The following is a 21,993-nucleotide window of genomic DNA, read 5'->3' as shown; positions in this document are numbered from 1 at the left end:
AGAAAGTCTTGCTTGGGTCAAGATGAACCTGAATCTCACTATAGAAAGACCAGCAGGCTAGTAGTGAGAAGGGCTGTGTCTTCATCTCACCATACAAACATAAGGAAGTCATTTACTCAGGCTGTTTTCTTATCTGTAAATGGAAATTGTCTACCTACCTTGCAAGGTTTAGGGGAGGATTGAGTGAGATAATACATATGAATGTGCTTTGAAAAAGCTGAGAGCACAAAACAAATATAAAGGATTGGCATCTGCTAGGAGGAAGAGAACCTTCCCTTTCCTTGCTGGGGAGCAGTGATAATTAGTTCCCATTTGTTTTCCTGGTATGCCCAGTTTGAGGTAAGTACCTTCAGAAGTTTGGCACCAGAGAGGTTCACCTTTTGGATTATTTGAGCTGATGACCAGTTTGTTACTTTGGGGCCAGAAATCAAAAACTGGGCCTGGAGTAGCCACTAAGGTCTCCACCTAAAGCCTGGCTCCTCCTTGTCTAGCTGGACCCCCACAAGCCAATACCCCCTGCACAGTTTTAGAGGTTGTTCCAACGATAGCCAGCCCCTGCAGAAAGGCTGAAGGAGATCCGAGCAGATTCTGGGTCTGGGTAGATACTGGAAAGAGCCCTGGATTAGGTGTCCAAGGATCTGGATTCATACTCCACATGAGGCAAATGTCTGGGTGTTTCCTACCCTCTCTGGGGAAAGGAGTGGATGAGTGGGAATACAAAGGCCAAGGTAAATGTCATTGCCCTCTAGGAGCTTATGTTTCACAAACAAATGCAAAAAAAAACCAACCCAATTTCCTTGTACCCAACAGTAGGTGTATAGTAGGTGCTTAATAAATACTTATTGACGATGTATTCATCAGTTTAAGGACCTTATTAGTTGAGAGCATGGGGGGATGGGCAGTAGGAAAAGAACACTAGCCTGGCTTCTGAGTTTCTGGTTTTTGCCACTATGGTGTCTAAGCTGCTTTCTCTTAACTATCTTTTTTTCATTTGTATTCTTTTCTCTCCCATCCCTTTCCTAACCCAGCGTGGAGACTGTAAATGATGGGCAGTTTCACAGTGTGGAGCTTGTGATGTTAAACCAGACCTTGAACCTGGTAGTGGACAAAGGAGCCCCCAAGAGTTTGGGCAAACTCCAGAAACAGCCAACAGTTGGCACCAACACTCCCCTGTACATTGGAGGTAAGAATCTCTCTTACTCCCGTCCCAAACTCTGATTGTCGGTGAAACTTCCCTGCCTCAGCTAGCGACTCACCTTCTCCCAGCTCCTCACTCCCAACCAGAACGAGACAGCCCTGTACATTACGGTACAGCTATTCCCAGGAAGCCAGGCCACTAGGCCAGGGATGGGGAAACCTATGGCCTTGAGGCTGTGTATGGCCCTCTAACCTCAAGTGCGGCCCTTTGACGGAATGCAAACTTCACAGAACAAATCCTTTTATTAAGAGGATTTGTTCTGTGAAATTTGCATTCCGTCAAAGGGCCACACTTGAGGACATGGAGGGCCACACACAGCCTCGAAGGCGCAGGCTCCCCACCCCTGCACCAGGTAGAGTGCCCAGTGCCTCAGGCCCCTGCTGCTTCTTTCTTCCTTGTCAGGAAAAGGACAAGCAACATAGATTGTTACCTGATTTTAATACATGACAATATAAAACATATATATTAATCTAAAATCCTTGCAAGTAGGATTGTTTCATTATGTGTGTATGGGATGTATATGGAGTATACGTATACAACATGAGTGTATGTGTGGAGCATATGTGTGTGTATATATTGTTGTTGTTCAGCCATTTCAGTCATGTCTGACTCTTCTTAACCCCGTTTGGGATTTTCTCAGCAGAGATACTGAAGTGGTTTGTCATTTCCTTCTCCAGCTCATTTTACAGATAATGAAACTGAGGCAAACACGGTTAAGTAACTTGCCCAGGGTCACACAGCTAGTAAGTGTCTGAAGTTGGATTTGAACTCAGGAAAATTGGTTTGGTGCTCTATCCACTGTACCACCTAGCTGCAGTGTGTGTGTGTGTGTGTGTGTGTGTGTGTGTGTGTGTATGTGTGTGTTTGTATACACACACATACACACAGACACACACATATATACATATATATTCTCTCTCTCTCTCTCACACACACACACACACACACACACATATAAATCCCCATATCCCCATTGACTGACACAAAATAGACATTTAATATATGCTTTTTGATAGATGATTTTCATTGAATGGTTGAGCCCTTACTATCTGCTAAGCACCTGGGATACAAATACAAAAAGCAAAGGCATTCTGTGGGGAGAGGCATGGAAGAAGGAAAGGGGGCAAGGCTGAGGGCCAGAAGGAAGAGATACCAGAGAAGCTAGAGCCAAGTGCAGTATGGCTGAGGCTTTTCCTGAAATAGTGGTCTAGGAGAGGCAAGCTCCCAGCTGAGCAGGACCCCCAGACGAGTGCTTCTCTAGGGCCCAGGAGGAGTACAGCAGCATGCTGGGGTAGATACAAAGTTTAAACAAAGTACAGCCTCTGCCCCTTAATGAGTTTATAATCTAAGAGTTTATCCCCACACTCCCTCAAGTTATCCACCAGGGTATCCCTCAGACTCAGTCCAGACATGTGTGAGCCATTGCTCTTTGGGGGGGGGGGGGTATACTCTGCCCCTCCTCCTACCTCCTCCGTGTTTCCAGCTTCCCCTGTCATGATCTCAGCAGCTACCAGAAGTAATGATGTAAGAGCAGATCGCTTCTGCACTTCCATGAAGATGGTGAAAGAATGAGTCTGGAAGGAACTGGCCTGGAGCTACTTACTAGTAGCTAGTAAGCTTTCTGACCCAGAATCAACATCAGACAGATTTTCAGCTAGGATCTTGATAATTGGGAACTGCTAAATTCAGTTTCTGCTTTTTCCTCTTAACTAGTCCTTTATTCTGGCTACAAAAGCCCCATGATGTAGCAGAAAGGGCACTGATCTAGAAGTCAGGAGACTATGGGCTCTTATCTCAGGTCTAACACTAACTATAAAGGTAAGTCATCTAAACTCTCCAAACCTTAGATTACTTATCTGTAAAATGAGAATAGTAATGCCTCTCTTGCCTACCTCAGGGGTAGAATTAGAATTAGGGTGAGAATTAGTTAAGATAGTGTATGCAAAAAGATTTTGGAAGGTTGGAGACAATACAAAGGCAGGAAACAGTACAAGCAGGGAAGTTGCTCAGATTAGAGAATTAGCCCCCAACGGGCTTGGTGATACAGTTTGTGACCCTTTCACTGCAATATTAGTCTGAGTGAAAGGTAGCATGGATAAGTGGATAGAGAGCTGGCCCCCAAAGCCAAGAACACCTGGGTTCCTTCCAGTTCTGCCTCAGACATATACTGGCTATGTGACCTCAGGGTCACTGAAGAATTCACTTATTCTCTCAGTGTTTTTGATGACTCCCTAAAACTGTAAATTATAAAGAAAATGTGATTGGTAAGAGGCAGTTTCCTCATCTGGGACTTCCTTTTAACAATGAAATGCTAGGTTCAATCTGTATTACCATGAGTGCCTTGGAGCTGCAGGGGCTGGGGCCAGGTGTGAGGAAGCTATATCTCTGCTCTCTTTCCAGGAATACCCACCAGCACAGGCCTCTCAGCCTTGCGCCAGGGCACAGACCGAAGCCTGGGTGGCTTCCATGGCTGTATCCATGACGTCCGCATCAATAACGAGCTCCAGGATTTCAAGGCCCTGCCCCAACAGTCCCCAGGTGTCTTCCCTGGCTGCAAGTCATGTACCATCTGCAAACATGGCATGTGCCGCTCTGTGGAGAAGGGCAGTGTGGTCTGCGAGTGCCACCCAGGCTGGACGGGGCCATTGTGTGACCAAGAAGCTGGAGATTCCTGTCTTGGCCACAGGTGAGTCTCTTGGAGAGCAGGTGCACTGGACCTGGTGAGTGCACTCCCCTTTGGTCCCACAGTTCTGCTTGTCTCCCTGCCTGTGCAAGACCCAGCCCCTTTCCCTCTTCAGGGCTCTTAGGCAGACTGGAGAGGGAAAGGGGAGGAGGGAAAGAGAGGGGGGAGACACACAGAGAGATAGACATAGAGACAGAGAAAGAATGCTCTTTGATTATAGTGGAAGGTACTGAGATTAGAATTCAGGAAAAACTTGTTCAGAGAGTTATGTACTGAGGTAATGAAGCTGATTCTTTAATGAATGGTCTAAAAGTTATCTATCTAAATGAACGTTATCTCTTTCAAAGCAGTCCTTGGAGGAGGATTTGGAGGCACCTTAGATTTTTTCAAAGATTCCATGGCTCATTGTTTCAGATAGATAGACAAACAGGAACAGCATGATAGATAGATAGATAAACAGACAGATAGGTGGATATGTATATAAATGTATATGCCTGTGTTTATACATATACATACAGAGCCACTCTGTGATAGCAAAATGTCCCCTTTTAAAAATGAATTAAATGTTAAGAAATAGCTAGAAGTCATTCAGAGCCAAGTCTAATGAATTGATATGGCTGGTCAAAGTGAGGCATCCAGATCTGAGTTTAAAAACTGATCAGATCAGGCACTTCATGTGACTTTTAAACCGGCACTGCAAATAACTGTAGAAGAGTCTTCTTCTCTGGTGTTATTTAAAAATAAGACAGACACATCTAGATGTTATTTTTTATGGCCATGAAGGGTTTTGGTTTGATTTTTTTTTTTTGCTGGGTATGCAATGCTAGTTCAAGAATAAGGGGAAGAGGGGGAACTATTAACAATATAAAATGCAGACACTAACAAAATTTTTTAAATATGATTGTTAAAACATGAATATATGTAAAAATGATAAAAAGCCAACATTTATTCATTATAGGAAGTAAAGGAATATTGGAATTTTTCCTCAACACAGTAAAACATATCTACCTTAAACCAAGAGCCAACATAATATGCAATGGACAAATATTAGGAGCATTCCCAGTAGCATAAATACAAAGCAAGACATCCACTTCCAATGCTTTTATTTGACACAGTACTAGAAATTCTAGTCATTTCAATAAGACAAGAAAAAGATAACACTGGAAGAGGTCAAAATATTATTTGCAGATATCATAATGGTATAGCTATAAAATTCAACTGTTTCAACAAAAAAATAGTGAGGCCAATAAATGAGTTCATCAAGGATCCAGTATACAAGATTATCATGAAATCATTTCAGTTCTCGTGTACTAGCAAAAAATCATAAAATGAAACCCCGTGTACAGTAACAACAAAAATATTTGAGAATTATCCTACCTAGAAATACACATGACCTGTATAAGAAAAACTTGAAAAGTAGTGACTGAAATACAGGAAGACTTAAATAATTGGTGAGGTAGTTAATGTTCATAGATGAGTAATATTAATGTGGTAAAAATAACAATACTTCCCTAACTAGTCTACATATTTAATGTGCTGTCGATTAAAATACCAAGGAATTTCCTTATTAAACTGGGAAAAAAAACCAGTGATTTTCCTTTGTGGGGAAAAAAACCCAAACACATAGGAATATTAAGGGACATTCTGGGAGGATGGAGAGGGTAGGGGGAGCATAGGGAGCTGGTGAAGAGTGTCTTGCACTCTCAGATTGTAACACATATTACAAAGAGATTATCAGAACTATGTGATATATAGAACAAACAGTAAAGAAATAGATCAGTAGAATAGAATAGGTGCTACAGATATCTAAACAAATATGAGCGAGAGGTTAGCGTTTGATAAGCCTATAGGAAATAAAATCTGGGGAAAAGAATCATTTGATGTGTTGGAAAAAATAGGTAGTAATTTGGTGGAAAATGGATTTAGACCTGTAGTTTACATTTTTACATCTGAATGAATGACAGCTGGATGATGTACAAACATAAAGGAGAACTCTAAAAAGATGAAACAAAATAGATAAGAATGTATTTATCTCCATTAAGGCAGATGATTTTTTTTCTAATCATTAAAATTAAGAAATAGTGTACAACAAAACCCAATATGTTTAAAAGAAAACAGATTGGGGAAAATATTTATGGTAAATATGGCATATAAAAAATTGACACCTTAAATATATAAGGAACTGTTAAAGATGAACAAAGGTATCTCCTAGTTCACAATGTATAAATGGTCAGAAGATGTGAACAGTTTTCAAAAGTAGAAACACAAATTGATAGTATTTTCTTGAGGAAAAAAAAACACAACTTCACTAATAACCAGAGACACAAATTAAAATGACTTCGAGCTACCATCTCACACCCATCAAATTCACAAAAACAAAAATAATGAAAAGTAATGAAACAATGCTAATAGGGTTATGGAGAGACAAAGTATATTCTCATTCGTTGCTGGTAGAATTACAAACTTATAAAATTTGGAGAGTAATCTGGGAATACAAAGTAAAAGTTACCAAAAAATCGTCTTACCCTTTGGCCCATGAATACCATTGTTGAGAATATATTCTGAGAGAGAGAGAGAGAGAGAACGCCATTCAAAGATTTTACCAGCAGCATTATGTGTAACTACAAAAACCTGGAGAGAGCCAAAATATCTGTGCTTGTAAGTATAGTGCCTGGCACATAATATGCCTTTAATAAATGTTTGTTGACTGACAATGGCAGGAGATTAGTTGAATAGAGTTTAGTGCATTAATGCTGTGTCATTAAGACTTACAAGTATGAGGAATACAAAGAAATCTGGAAAAATCTTTATGAAATCATACAAAATGAAAACAAAACGAGAAGCCTAGAGGACACACTATGAGCATGTAAGGGGGAAATCAGAGAAGAATGAATGAACAACGAACCCTGCTGGGGACTGAACAATTGTTAAGAAATTTCATACATTGACATGAATTCATTTAAATGTAAATAGTTATAATGCGTGTTTAAGTAGTTGTATTGTTGTCTGGCATTAAGTTTTACTAAATTTTTATTTGTTTTAAAGAATGGGAGACATTCTCATCTATGAGTCTGGGGAAGGAGTTAGGCACCCTGGTTGTGCTCACTCCCAGTTCTAGTATGTAAGCGTATATAACAAATTCCTATTTAAGGAACTCTTAAAGCTTCATTGTGCTTAATTTAAGGCCTGTCCTTGTCCCAGGGATTGGTCTCCAGGACTGAGCAGTTTGCTCTCTGAGAGGCCTTCAGAGTGACTCAACCTATGGAGGGTCGTCACTGGTGCTAACGCAATATCTGTTCTCTCATTCCCAACCCCCATCCTTCTCAGGTGTGTCCATGGAAAGTGTGTGGCTTCAGGCTCTTCATACACATGCAAGTGTGCTGAGGGCTACGTGGGAGCCTCTTGTGACCAGAGGAATGAGTCAGTCAGCCCCTGCTGGGACTTCAAGTGCCACCATGGGCAGTGCCACATCTCTGAGAGGGGGCAGCCCTACTGCGTGTGTGAGCCCAGCTTCAGCGGGGAGCACTGTGACCAAGGTGGGCTGTCCTCGAGCTCCTGGGGTCTGACAGGGGGGCATCACTAGGAATAGGGAGATGGGGAGAGCATCACTCAGGACACACTGCCCAGAAGAATGAGGAGCATCTCTTTTGCATTTAACTCTTTTTTAAAATGAATTATCATGGCTATCTTTTGTGTTTTTTATCACCTTTATTTCCCACTGTATCCATTCCCACCACACCCATCCCTTATAATAAAGTATAAAACAAGAGAAAGAAAAAAAAGTTTAGCAAGCTAAACCAATCAAAAACCTCTGATTTATATGCAGTATTCCACACCCATGGTCCTCCACTTCTACAAAGCACTGGGAGGAGGTGTCTTTTTATATCTCTTCTTTGTGGCCAGGCTTGGCCATTATGGTTTCACGACATTCAGTTTGGGTTGTTTTGTTGGTGATATTCTTTCCACTTTCTTTGTTATAGTCATTGTGCATATTGATTTCCTAGTTCTACTTACTTCACTTTGTATCAGGTTATGTATAGGTCTTCCCATATTCTCTCTATTCATCATTTCTTACAGCACAGTAATAGCCCATTACATTCAGGTCCCTGCATTGGTCTGGCCGTTCCTCAATCAGTGGGCATCCATTTGGTTTTCCATTCCTTGGCACTTACTGTTTTAAGAGTTGGAAATCCTTGCAAGCTGTTTAAAATCCCACCTAAAAGCTTACCTCAGGATCTAGGATTTCACTGCCCTTCTGGAAGCACTAGAAAGATCTGAGTATTAGGTAGTCTCAGAAAGACATAACATCAACTTAAGAGTGCCTTCGAGAAACATTTATCAAGTTCCCGATTTGTGCTTTAGATACATATATACCACAAGGAATCCTCTGGATCCTTAAAATTTACAAATGAAATACAATAAAAAATAAATACAGCAAAATATAATATAAAATATATTATTATGACATAATATATTTTGTTATATATAATATAGCATATGCATGCAATAATATATAATAATAAATGATAAAAATAAACAAACAAAAACAAACAATTCACAAACAAAAAACCAAACAATTTATAAGAAAATAATTTATAAATAAATAAAGCCAAGAAACTTGCTGAATGACACAGCTATTAAAGGAAATTTACTGAGTAAGAATGAATCTGAACTTCTAACACACCCTCCCTGAGGTACCAGCCTATAGCATCTCTGGATCCAATCCCAACTGCCATCAACCCTCTCAGAATACGACAGTTGACCGGGTTCTCGCTCCCTCTTCAAGACTCTTGTCAGTTCATTTTTGTGTGTTCCTTCCACCAAAACAGACCAGAACACATCTCTGTCTGAAGACACTGTTTTCAAATCACTGAGTAAGGTTAATACGTGTGCTCAAGCCTCCTGGTGAAGTCTCTCTGAAGTTAACTAGGCTGGCCCATGTTTGGGGCCTTTCTGTGTGGTCCGTGCCAAGGCTTATCCACTGCCTTATCCAGCTCCATGACAAAGAAACAGAATAGCATGTTCTCATTAACAGTAAATTGTTTCTTTTGGTTCGTGCCCCTGATTATCGGAACTAATTTAGAGATATCCTGTCTCTAAAATTGGCCTCTCTTATTTCAGGATATGCTCTGCCTCCCAGAAACTCTGATAGCTTCCAGAGGACTCTGTCACCATTTTTCTTTGGTCAGACAACCTCCCTCTGCTAAGACCAGAACCAGACCCCTATTTCCTACCCAGCCTTTGTACATAGCAGAGAAGGAGTGTAGCATAGGATTGGAGTCAGGAAGACCTGGGTTCAAATCTTTCCTCTGACACTTATGAAGTATGTGACCCCAAGCAGATTACTTCACCTGTGTGTTTCCTATGTAATCTGCATTGATGGAGGGAATTCCTACATCTGAGGAACTCCCCAGGAAATCACAGATTATTTGCATAAATAGTACAAAATTATACTTTTTAAAAAAATGTATCTCTCCTCTCCCCTCTTGGGAGAGAAGGGTTTGGGGTAGAAGATGGCCTTCAGTGCCAGATTGATGTGGTCATTAGTTTTGTCTGATATTTTTTTCTCTTTCTTCTGTCTTCTTTGACTCACTAGCCAGGGCATCGAAGAGGACTGTATTCAGAGTTGAAAGTGATATAATACAAAAGATGTCAATGAAAATAAGATTTAAAATGTAAATTACTTGGAAAAAGGGGGAGAAATTTATTTATAGCACACTTAATGGAGCTTGAGTTTCATGACCATAGATGGTCTCCTTAATTCCCTCCCCAGTGCCATGATTAGGACACTGACTCCATCTTACCTTGACTGTCAGATTAAGCTTAAAAGCATAGGAGGCGTGGGTTGTTTGATGGCAGGCAGGTTGGTCAAAAGATGAGGCGGAAGAGACAGATGTGTGCCCTGCTACCCACAAATGGCAATTACCACCCCCAGGCATGCCACCGTCTCCAAGAAAGAATGTGCAGAGCTTCAGAGTGTCGTTTCAAAATGATTATCATGCCCGCCTGGGCACCCTAACCAACCTTGTGCCCGCCTCCTTTGTCCCTACAGAGAGCCCATGCCAGGGGCAGGTGGTTCGAGAGGTGATCCGCCGGCAGCAGGGCTATGCATCATGTGCCACCGCCTCTAAAGTGCCCGTGATGGAATGTCGTGGGGGCTGCGGCTCCCAATGCTGTGCTCCTATGCGCAGCAAGCGGCGGAAATATGTCTTCCAGTGCACAGACGGTTCCTCGTTTGTGGAGGAGCTGGAGAGACACGTGGAGTGTGGGTGTCACAAATGTTCCTAATGCCATCTTCCCCAAGCATCCACCACTTTGAGGAGGCAGGCACGGCCAGACATCAGCTTGACAAAGACGTGAAACATGGGACTTTGTTACTTTGAATGGAGAGGAGGAAGGAGAAGAAGAAAAAGAAGAGAAATATTAAGTATATTGTAAAATAAACAAAAAATAGAACTTATTTTTATTATGGAAAGTGACTATTTTCATCTTTTATTATATAAAGTATCACACCATTTGGGTATATGTACCATATAGTGAGTTATTTTTTCTGAGGTTTTTGTTTTGTGGTGTTGTTTTTTTAATAGTTGTTTAAAATTTTAAGAAAATAACTAATAAAAAAATTTTAAAGGATAATAAAGAAATTATAGCCTGCCCAAGAAATAGGGGAAAGTTTATATGTTTATACAACAATACCATGTTAGAAGAGACTTGGGCAGTGCTGAAGCCCTAGGTGGGAACCATGTAGGAGAACAGAAGGGAAAAAAAATCTTTCCCTTCCTTCCTTGTTTCCTTCCTTCCTTCCTTCGAACCACCTAGATCCCAAGAGAAACCACGCTAACAGTGATCAGTGTCCATGCCTTTGGCCTAGTTATCCTCCTGAGTTTTTTCCTGCTCTCAGCCTTTCTAGACATCGTATTCTGACCTGGCCTCAGTCCTTTCCCTCATCTCCTCACGTCAACTCTAGACCCCCAAGTTTAGGCAGATCTAAGAGGCATGGTGGCTTGAGATCCCTCTCCTGCTGTGTGTAGAGTTGAGCTCTCCCATACATTCCTTGTTTCAAGCCCTAGGCCCAATGGTTGTCAACTAACAGCCATTTATTAAATGCTCCACAGTGCCAGGCACTGCACTTAGTAACCACTGGAGATCAAAAGATAGGACCAAGTGTGGATCATGGGGCCTCAGATTATCTCCCTGAGGATGAGCTAAGCATACATTCTGTCCCAGCATCCCCAAAGAGCTCTTTGTGCCAATGTCCGGTGTTTCATGTATTGGGGAGTAGGCAGCCTACATGGCTGCTATGGTATAGAAATACCATAGAATTATAAAACTTTATAGCTCTTTTATTCCAACCTCCTCATTTTACAATAGGGAAACTGAGAGCCAGAGAGGGGGCAGTAACTCACTCATAATCACACAGCTAGGTGGCAAAAGAACCCAGGAGCTGGGACCTAAGTCTCTAGACCCATCATGCTTTTCCCCTTTGCCAGCTGACAGAGCAACCAGAAAAAGCAATGGCCTTAGACACACCCCTTTTTCTTTAACACACACACACACACACACACACACTCCTTTCCTTCACCTCACATCTGTCTCAAAATGTTTCTGTCATAGGTCCAAGAAGCTACCTGGAATGCTTAGGGAAGCAATACCCCTGAGATACTCAGCTATGTCTCTAGTTTAGCTAAATTATCTATGACAAACCCTCTGAGAAGGTTAACAAGAGGTGCCAGGTAATTTTGGAGTTTAGCAATTGGCCCAAGCCCTAGAAGATCTTGAACCAGGCCATCTTTAAAGGCTTTCTCTGGCTCAGTAACTAATTCTAATATAAAGAAGGGGAGAGGGGGGAGAAGATGCTTTATAAAAATTATATAATGGTGCCACTGCTCCATATGAACTGGTGGGTTTTTTTTAATTAATGGACTGTCATATTCTGATGTCATTTTAAAATAAATGGTTGGGTTACAGAGGGGCCATCACATGCTCTGATGAATACTGTGACTTAGTACTGTCCTATGGTGTGATTTTCTTATTAATCTTATTCTTACCCTACCCTGGAGCTTCTGAATTGGTTTGTTTTCTGGGGTTAAGGCTGTTTCCCTCTTTGAAGGACTTTGGCAACCCTGATATGGAAGAAAATCAGGAAGAAGCTGATTGCTTGGCTCTGAGACTAGGGGACTGGGAATTGTGCCTGGCTGTTAGGAAAGAAAGCTCACGCCCAGAGCAAATGAAATATCTATGAAGCACACGAGTCAGCCTATCCCCATGGTCTCAGAGATTTCATCTGCCCACCTCAAAGACATGCAGATGGTGTGACTAAAGTGAACACTGCCAGACACTACAGAAATAAGTGGTAGGGGAGATACTTAACGTGGAATAAGTTTGTTGTGGGAGTGGATTGGAGTTGACAGTGAATAGAGGAGAAAGTTGGAAGAACAGGTTGGGGCCAGGTTCTGAAAGAACTTGAATGCTAAGGGTTTTGTTTTTCTTTTTTTGGGGGGGTGGGGGAGGTGTTTGCAATACTCTCCAGTGCCTAATGAAATACATTTTAAATTCCTCTCTCATCCTGGAGTGGGAGATTCAGTAGCGGCTAGTTCATGACTGGAGCCTGGGGATAACTTTATGGACAGGAGACCTACTTGTATTGTCACTAGTCACTGATGTCCTGCAGACTGAATTGTCCAGTGGTCACTGGCATGGGTTCTAGGACTAGCCCAAAAGAAGCAAGGATGCATGAGCAGACAGTGGGTAGCATCACCTCCCCTTGAGCCCTCTTCACAGTACTAGAAGGGAGATTTTTGAAAAGCATCCATGTTCAGGGTTAGAGGACACCGATGAAAACTCCAAGCTTGCAAAGGCTGCAGCTTAAATTCTAAAGGCTGTTTCCCAATACCTTGGCAGATGGGCTTATTTTAATTTAGTTCAATTCAGTAAACATTTATTAAGTGCCTACTATTTGCAGAGCACACATTGATATAAAAAGAGTAAATAAAACATGGCTTCTGTCATTGAGTTTATAGAAACACATACACAGATAACTGTAACATGTTAAGTCCATGAGAAATGAAAAAGGGTTACATGAGATCTAAAGAGGAAAGGAGCTGCAGCCTGGGGTTTCGGAGAAGGTTTCATCAAGGTAGTCTGGCATAGTTAAAAGAGAGCAGAATTTTGAGTTAGAGCACCCAGGTTTGAATCTCAGATCTGACACATTAGTTGGTGTAACTTTGAGCAATCACAGTGAAGCTCCAGTTCCTCCCTCTGCAAAGTAAGGCAACTGTAACTGATCTCTACATGTTCTTCCAGATCTAGACCCTATGATGCTAAAAAGGGCATTTGAGTTGGGCTTTAAAGAATATGGAAGATATCAACAGGGAAAATTCCAGTTGGGGAAAAGACAGCATTCTACAGTATAGGGAGGAGTATAAGAAAAAATCCAGAGATTGGACAGTACAAGGGGTGCACAGGAGAGAACAGGAAGGGAGATGGCTAATTGTCCAGTTTACCTGAGGGAATAGAGGATAATAATATGACAAAAGAATGGAAAAGTAGGGTGACCCCCAAGGCGGTAGAGAGCTTTGGATGTCAGTCAAAGGAGTCTAAACTTCCCTCAGCTTAATAGGGAGCCACTAGAGATATTTGAACATAGAAGTGATATGACCCAGTTCTACGAATGTGGAAAATTAGTCTTGCAAAGATATGTTTTTTTCTTACTGAAGCAGGAACTCACTGATCCTAGTAGACCTAAATTCCAGAAGCTGGGAAAAGCTCTAATTAAGTGTCCTTAGGGCACTAGTTAAGAGCCCTAAGGATTACTTCTTTAGGCCAATAGTTTTCAGACTTTTTCATCTTAGGATCTCTTACATTTTAAAAAATTATTAAGGGGGGCAGCGAGGTGGCGCAGTGGATAGAGCACCGGCCCAGGAGTTAAGAGGACCTGAGTTCAAATGCAGCCTCAGACACATAATACTTACTAGCTGTGTGACTCTGGGCAAGTCACTTAACCCCAATTGCCTAGCCAAAAAAAAAAATATATATATATATATAATTAAGGACCACTAAGAGCTTTTGTTTATATGGGTTATTTCTATTGATATTTACCATATCAGAAATTAAAACTGAAAATTTTTAGAAATATTAATTCATTAAAAAAATAACAAGCCCATTATATAACTTTTCCAAAGCAAAAACAATTTAAAGAGAAGAGGCATTGTTTTATATATTTTCACAAATCTCTTTAATGTCTGGCTTAATAGAAGATAGTTGTATTCTCATATCTGCTTTCTGTGTTCAATTTATTGCTATGTTGTTTTGGTTGAAGTATTTGAAGAAAATCCAGCCTTATACAGATATGTACTTTGAAAGGGAAGTAGTATTTTAATAGACAAATAATGTGTTAGTATTATTGTGAAAAGAATCGTGATCCCACAAACTCCCTGACAGTCTCAGGGACCTCCAGGGGTCCATGGAACACACCCCTAATATAATATTACTTTACATCATGCTGTCATTACCCTGTATGAACTTGTGTTTTGAAAACCACTTCTTGAGGCCATGGCCCATTGCTCTATCCCTAGCTGTCAGGATTCTCACAGAGACTTGCAACAAGGAAGGAGGCGGGTAGAGCAATTGTCAGGGGTCGTGGGGACCATGTTTTCTCTACATGAGCCTTTTATTGGCTTTGCTTGCAGTGAGTCCCACCTCCATATTGGTTTTACTTTGTATGCCTCATGCTGGATAAAAACCAGAGATAAGCCATTGCTAGCCATGTTCCTTGCTCAAAGAGTTATAATGGTTTCTCACTGCCTGTAGGATAAAGCCCAAACTTCTCAGTCTACCATTCAAAGTATTTGACAATATGGACCCAAGCTGTCCTTACACCCTCACGTCTCACCAAACCCCTAGGAAAACCTATCCCATTCAGACCAATCTTTTTATTGTCCCCCCAGACTGACCTGCCCGTTTTCTACTTCTACATCTTTGCGCTGTAGAGAAGCCCTGTCCCTCCTCTGGGCCTATTCAAATCCTACCGGTCTTTCAAAGCCCAATTTTAATCCCACTTCATGAGAGGGTACTAGAACATAGATTTAGAGCTAGAACCTCAGAAGTCATCTAGTCCAGCCCCTCATTTTAAAGATGAGAAAACTGAATCCCAGAGAGGTTGCCACTTGTCCAGAGCCACACAGGTTGTAGGTGGTTGAGCCAATATTAGAACCCAGGTTCCTGGCATCCAAACCTGGGCCTTTTCCCATCATGCCATGCTTTCCTTGACCACCCTGAACCAAGTCACTTTTTTTCTCTGAATTCTCATGCAGTGTAATCACATACTGCCTTGCTCTGTTATTCAACTATTTCATAGATGTTTGTCTTATCTCTCCACAAAGACTGTAAGTTCTTCAAGGACAGGGAACTTATACTTCTCTTTTACTTCTTATAGCACCTGGTACAGTGCTGAGCACATTATAGGTGCTTAATAAAGATAAATTGAATTGAGCTGAGTTGACTTGAGTTGAATTGAATTTAATTGAATTGGATTACACTGGAAGATACCAACAGATCTTCCTGGGAATGACTTGGGCACACATGGAAACAACAGTGTTTGCTGTAGTTTAAAAAAAAAATAGAGATGACTTTTTTTTTAAATCAAAGCACCCACATCAATCACTAACTTCCTGAATCCTGTTGGAAGAAATCTTCTCTGGGCCTGATGGAGTGCTGGGCCTCCCACCACGAGGATGGGGTGCTGTGTTACTTTGCTAAGGGAAGCTGTTTGCCCAGAACCCTGGATTTCTGTCTCCACGTGAAGCCAGTGTCACTTACTTTCCATTTTCCCAGACATACATGTTCAGATGCTTTTGGAGGTAGAATTGGGGCAAATAGGTGTCCAATTTCTTCTCAAAAATCCCTTCTTTGGGAGGGGCATATCATTGATTTAGAGCCAAAAGGGACCTCAGAGGCCAGAGGATGATAGATCTTTAGCTAGAAGACACCTCATCTAATCCATAATTTTATAGATGAAGAAACTGAGACCCAGTGAGGTTAAGTGGCTTGCCAAAAGGTTTCAAAGATAGTAAGCACAAGAGGCAGGATTGGAATCTAGGTCCTCTGACTCCAGAGGCATTAATCCTATAACGCTGAGGCCAGGAGCCCCAAGCTTAGTATTTGCCAGTGGCGGAAGCTGAATGGGCCTTGGGACTTTTTTTTATTGCATCAACACCATTACTGGATCAAAATTTGGAGAGAAATGTTTATGGCTAAGAGTTACTGACTCGCAATTTCTACTCCCATTCTTTGCCCTGGAAACTCCATCATTTGGCACATGAAGCTAGGTTCTGTGATTAATAAAGCACCATTTAGCCCTATGTAATAAAGCAATATGCTTGATACATACAAATGAAAGAAATGCAGTATGGCATGAGAGGCAGGGCACGTGGCAGTCTCACTGAACCCATTATTAACTGAGACTTAACTAACACTAGTCAGAGAAGACTGTGAAGTACCTGTTTCCCAATACCAAACTTTTCACCTTAATTGTGACAGGTTTTGCTTGCAACATCTCCAGATTATGAAATCAAAATGTCTGTCATAGTCTCAGCATTCCAAGCCTGAGTTTGATCCCGAAGCCCTATCCTGCAGTAGTGTAACAAGAGTCAGACAACAGGAGAATTCACCCTTCCAGTCCGGGCATAAGGTTTCTGTGTTCACAGAGGTATGGCGTAGTAGATAGGGCACTGAACCTAGAGGCTGGAAGACCTGGGTTCAAAATCTGCCTCAGATGCTTATTCTCTGTTTGTTCCTGAACCAGTGCCTTAATATCTCTCAGGCTCAGTGGCCTCTTCTGTAAAATGGGGGGGAGATATTAGACTCAATGGCCTTATAGGTCCCTTCCAGCTCTAAAATACATGATTCTGAAAACCAAAGGAAAAATTAAGAAAAAACTATTGAACTAATAAATAAAACTAAGAGCTGGTTTTATGAAAAAACCAATGAAATAGATAAACCTTTGGTTAATTTAATTTAAAAAAAAAAGAAAGAAAGAAGAAAACCACATTACTAGTATCAAGAATGAAAAGGGTGAAGCTACCACCAAGGAAGAGGAAATTAAAACAATAATTACGAATTATTTTGCCCAACTATATGTCAACAAATTTGACAATCTTAGTGAAATGGATACATATTTACAAAAATATAAATTGCCCAGATGAACCGAAGAGGAAGTAAAATACTTAAATAACCCCATCTCAGAAAAAGAAATTGAATAAAATATATGATTCTGTATTCCTATAATTCAGGGCGATGAAAATCAGGCTGACTTCTCTGACACACATGTGACATGTGTATTCTACTCACTCTGGAATTCCTGTAGGGTATTGGGTTCCATGCAGGAGTAATATACAGCTTGAGTTCCCATCCCAATGCCTATTAGATTAAACAGACCAGGCAGAAAACATAAGTCAAGTCGCAAAGTATTTAAATGAGACAGGGTAGAAAAGTAAATAACAGGGAAAAGTCAAGCAATAGAATCATTCATAGTCCCACACACAAGTGGGTACAGTCTCCCACAGACTTATGTGCCAATAGAGAAGGATCTCCTCTCTGAGCTCTTTTCCCCAGAACTGACTTTCTAAACCACGGGAGCATGTAAGCTTCCGTGATGGCTGCAAATGAATTGCTTCTGCCTGCGAATCCTCATGGTTCCATCTCCCAGTAGCTAACTCCACCTCTTCTTGGCTCCACCTCCCACAGCTCCTTGGCGTGGTCCAGAAGCCCCCTGCTCCTGCTGCCCCACCTCACATCTGTTCCTGTCGAGGCCTGGAAGCTCACTGGCCTGCTGCCACTTTAGTTTTCACCTTTTTCTAACCCTGGGTCACTGGGTTACTACTACTCTGCAAGGCTTCCATCCCTTGAAGCTCCACAATGTGGTAGGTACCACTGCTGCTGTTTCTTCCTCCAGGAAACATTATCACTCTTTTAGAGTGATGCTCCCTGGGCCAATATGCCTCAGGGCTAGCCAACAGCTTTCAGCTGTGAGTTAGCCTCACCCCCTTACCAGTTTCTAACTAGGCAGCATAAAATAGGCTCGAGATTTTACCCTTCTCAACAGGGGGTCACCAGGCTTATTCTTAGCTGAGCTGGGACAACTGAATTAGGTTCATTTCTTCCATGCCTCAAGATGCATGTAGTATGCCGCCCATGTGGTCATCTCCTCCCGTGGAGTCTTTCTGAGGCTGGGGATTACATGCCAGCATCCCTTTCCATTTACCTTTCCAGCTGCTGTCACTGGTAACCAGAATCAGGCCAAGCAAATTTCCTCAAGGGCCTGAAAAGCATCAGTAGGGAACTAGAAAGACTAGCAGAAGGTTAAATGCTGGTAGCCTTTGCCAACATTCCTATCACAGCAAAGCTCATATCATCTTCTCTTACCTTATCAGCTCAGAATCCTTGTTTTATGGTCACTGTGAGGCTTTAGGCACTGTGCTTAAGGAACTTGGAAGGGTCACTAGTTCTAAGTACCAGAGAGGACTATAGGGCTGAATGGTTATAAAAGGAAGATGTTTAGTGTTCAGGGAAAGGTTCACGAAGGGCCCAGTTTTCTCCAGCAAGGCTCTGAGCTGGAAGGGACCTTAGAAATCATCCAGTCTGTCCCTTCATTTAACAGATTGAGAAACTAAGGGCCAGGGAAATAAAATGGCTACCCTAACAATTACTCAGCCAGTTAGTTATTTTGGGGGGTTAAATTACTTTTGTCACCTGAAATTCATCAGTTTTTTAAATTTAATATTTTATTTAAACTTTAACATTGAACCTCATTAACACCATTAACTCATTTACACTTACACTTAAATGAATTAATTTCAACAAATAAATACATTTTAATTCGCTTCCATTGGGATTCTTTGTTCATTCTCATTCACTTTTTCTTTCTTTCTTTCTCTCTTTTTTTCTTTCTTGACTGGCTAATGACAGAAATTTGTTTTGCTTGACTATACAAATGTGTAATGAGTTTTGTTTTACTTGCTTTCTCAGTAAGTGGGAGGAGAGGAAAGGAAGAGAATTTAGAATTACAAAAATAAAATGAAATTGAGAATTTTATTTTTGAAGAAAGAATGGATAAATTCTTCCATTTCTTTCCATTTTTTCTTTCCTTTTTTTTTTTAAAGTATAAGCCTATCACATATAAAAGGCTTCACAATGTGTAGGAGAGAGGGCTGGCCTTAGTGTCAGGACCTGTATTCAAGTCCTGCTGCTGCCCGGCTATGGATCATGGGCAATGGTCTGAATGCCTCCAGGCAACTCTAAAACTTTAGGTTGCAACTGGAGGTCAAGTAAATCACTGATTCAAAACATCTCCATTCCCCACCACTCCGCCCCCTCCCCCCAAAAAAGTCTACCATCTACCTGGGATATTTTGTATAAGACTGAGAGGTAGGAGTGTCTAAATCATTTTTCCATGAAATGACCCATCAATTTTCTCAAATACATGACAGGTACCATCTTTTAATGTCTGTGTAATATATTTCCCTCTTGCAGTGAATCTGTGAGCTCATTTATATGGACCCTCCTTCCACAGCAATTCATCACAATCCATCCATTAAATGTCATCCTGAGTGTTTTTATACCCTTCCACAAATTCTGCATAGAGAACTTCTTCATCTTTTAGTGCTAGTACAAAAGTCTGTTCATACTTTGCTCTCATTGTCTGTTCATACTTTGCTCTCAGTGAATGACTGCCCACCTCCTTTTATGGCTATGTGAGTCTTTGACCACATGTTTTATGGGCTTCTCATGTACAGTTCCAGCCTGGCACTAGAAGTAGGGGCAGTAGAGCCACAGAATCTCCTCTGTTCCCTTTTACCTTTTCGCAGTAGACATAGGAGGCTTAGTACTTGTTCTAGGAAAACATTAATTCTGTGTCCCAGTAACAATGTAAGCACCTGCTCATTTGTTCCGTCGGGCATGGTCTAATACATCCTGTAGCTAAACATAGGCCCTCTTTTTCCTTCTCTGCTTTGTGAATGTGGGCTCTGTAATGCCTGTACAAATCGATTATATATGCTAGAACTTCCCTTTTTCACAAGGGAACCAGACAATGGAGTAGCACAACAATTAGCCAATAGGGAGGCTTTCTGATGCCCAGGGCTGCTTGACATACCAGTGATTCTCTGTGAAGTAAACTTTAGCTAAACTCAGAGATATTTATTCACAACTGCTGAAATTAACCTTGACCAGCTCAAAGAGGACAGCAAACATCTTGGGTTCTGACTTATCCTTATCTAAGGGGAAACAGACACTTTGGTTCCTGACTTATCCAAAGAGCAGCAAACCTCCTGCTTTCTGATTTATTTTATTTGCAGATATCTTCTCCCTAGAACCCCACTTCCCACATGATCTTCCAATTTATTCTGTTTCTCCCTTAATCCTGACTTAGCCATAAACCTCAAATGTAGATAAATGCCTTATCTTTTCCTATTCCCCTTCAAGCAGATGTGAACTTTGTCTCACTGCTCCAGCTTGAAAGCCTCTTCTTCTCAGGCAATAAATGCATTTATAGTCTTGGTAAACTCTGATCAGACTCTGGTTCATTCTAGGTCCCTTTTTGGACCTGGGATTTCTTCCATTTTAACAGTTCACAGGGGTTTTTACTTTAACAGCTTCCTCTCCCTCTCCATCCTGTCTTCCAAGGATTTGTCAGGAAAGAGCATGGGAGCACTGATTTCCCAATAGAAATCCAGCCCACCCTCTTCCCCCTCCTCCTATTCAGCTGTGAGCCCAGTTCAAGGTGTAATGACAAGATGTTTACTGATGGATTCAGTCAACAGACCGCCCACCTAACTGCATGTCAAAATCTGGGCAGTGTTTATTGTTCATACCCTTGATTTTTCCTGTTTAGTCATGGACCTCATTGAAGAGGCCCAGAAATGTCGGGGGGGGGGCTCAGTGTTACTTATATAATAGCATCTCCCAATCTCCAGAGATTCCCTTTTCCATTTGGACATAGCACAGCACATCTTCCATGACACTAAAGCAAACATCTATGACATGCATATGTCTCCCTGTCTGATGCCTCATTTGGTATTTATACTCAGAGGAATAATTAACAAAGTTCCTCCTCTTAAAGGAAATCTTGTTGACATCCTACTTATTGAAGTTGTGATCAAACAATTTCAAATTAATAAAGCATAGGTATTTTTGGAAGTCTTTCTTTGATATTTGAAAAGAACTGTATTGACATTAATTAGGAAAAGAGAAGCTCTTACTCCTACCTCCATACGACTTTATATACTGTTTTCATGCACTCATCATCTCTACCTGCGTGTATCCTCTAAATCCGTCCAGGCCCAACCCAAGATGCGACTCCCTAGGAAGTCTTCCCTGACTACTGATATCACAGTAACATCTCACATCTCTTAACTTCCATAACTAACTTCAATCCTGTTTAACAAGCATTGATGGAGTACCTGCTGTGTGCCCGGTGCTAGAGATACAAAGTCAGACAGGAAATAGTCCCTGCTCTCAAGTGGCCTGAGTTCCACTGGAAAAAAGCCAGTCCGTAGAGAAGTAAATGCAAATACACTGGAAAGCGATGTCAGGTTTTGGAGACTATCATTCGCTAACAACTGGGGGCCTCCAAGAGGTCTCTCATAGAAGATGGCACTTCAGTTGGATTGCAAAGGGAGCTCGGAGTCCCAGAGGTGGAGAGAAGGAAAGTGAGTCTTCCAGCAATGGAGGTCAGCTTGTGCAGACACCAGGGAGGGCAGGCGCAGTGTCATGCAAATCAAGCAGCCTGGCTTAGCTCTCACAAAGCATGGAGGATGTGATGGGGAGGGATGTGCAATCAGAATGGAATGATGTGTCAAAAACAAATTATAAAATGCTTTAAAAGCAAAACAACGATGTTTTTAGTTTTGTGGTAGTAGCAAGATGGAGCCAATAGGGCCTCATAATGCTGATTTAAGCTAAATGAAAATGCTGGGAATGGGTGGGAGAGAGGGCCACATTTTGACCTATGTGATAGAGATGAATCCCTAGATATGGACCTAATTATATCACCCATTTGGTGAGTTTATCTGTGTGCCTATGCCCATCACCAAAGCATATCCCAGACCTTGGAAGG

General features: G+C 41.4%; 1 protein-coding gene across 1 annotated transcript in view; it reads left to right on the top strand.

Annotated features, from left to right (window-relative positions):
• The window catches only part of SLIT3 (slit guidance ligand 3), a 784,753-nt gene extending 769,382 nt beyond the window's left edge, over positions 1 to 15,371 (top strand). Inside the window, 4 exon segments of the mRNA XM_020992330.2 lie at positions 1,029 to 1,183; positions 3,599 to 3,884; positions 7,209 to 7,417; positions 9,934 to 15,371. Coding sequence (XP_020847989.1) covers positions 1,029 to 1,183; positions 3,599 to 3,884; positions 7,209 to 7,417; positions 9,934 to 10,169 — 886 coding nt within the window. The 3' untranslated portion in view covers positions 10,170 to 15,371.
• Positions 15,372 to 21,993: the final 6,622 nt, after the last annotated feature.

The sequence above is a fragment of the Phascolarctos cinereus genome, unplaced genomic scaffold, assembly GCF_003287225.1.
Source record: "Phascolarctos cinereus isolate Bilbo 61053 unplaced genomic scaffold, phaCin_HiC Scaffold_2;HRSCAF=192, whole genome shotgun sequence".
NCBI lineage: Eukaryota > Metazoa > Chordata > Mammalia > Diprotodontia > Phascolarctidae > Phascolarctos > Phascolarctos cinereus.
The sequence above is the reverse complement of the archived record's forward strand: the minus strand, read 5'-3'. Positions and strand labels throughout refer to the sequence as shown.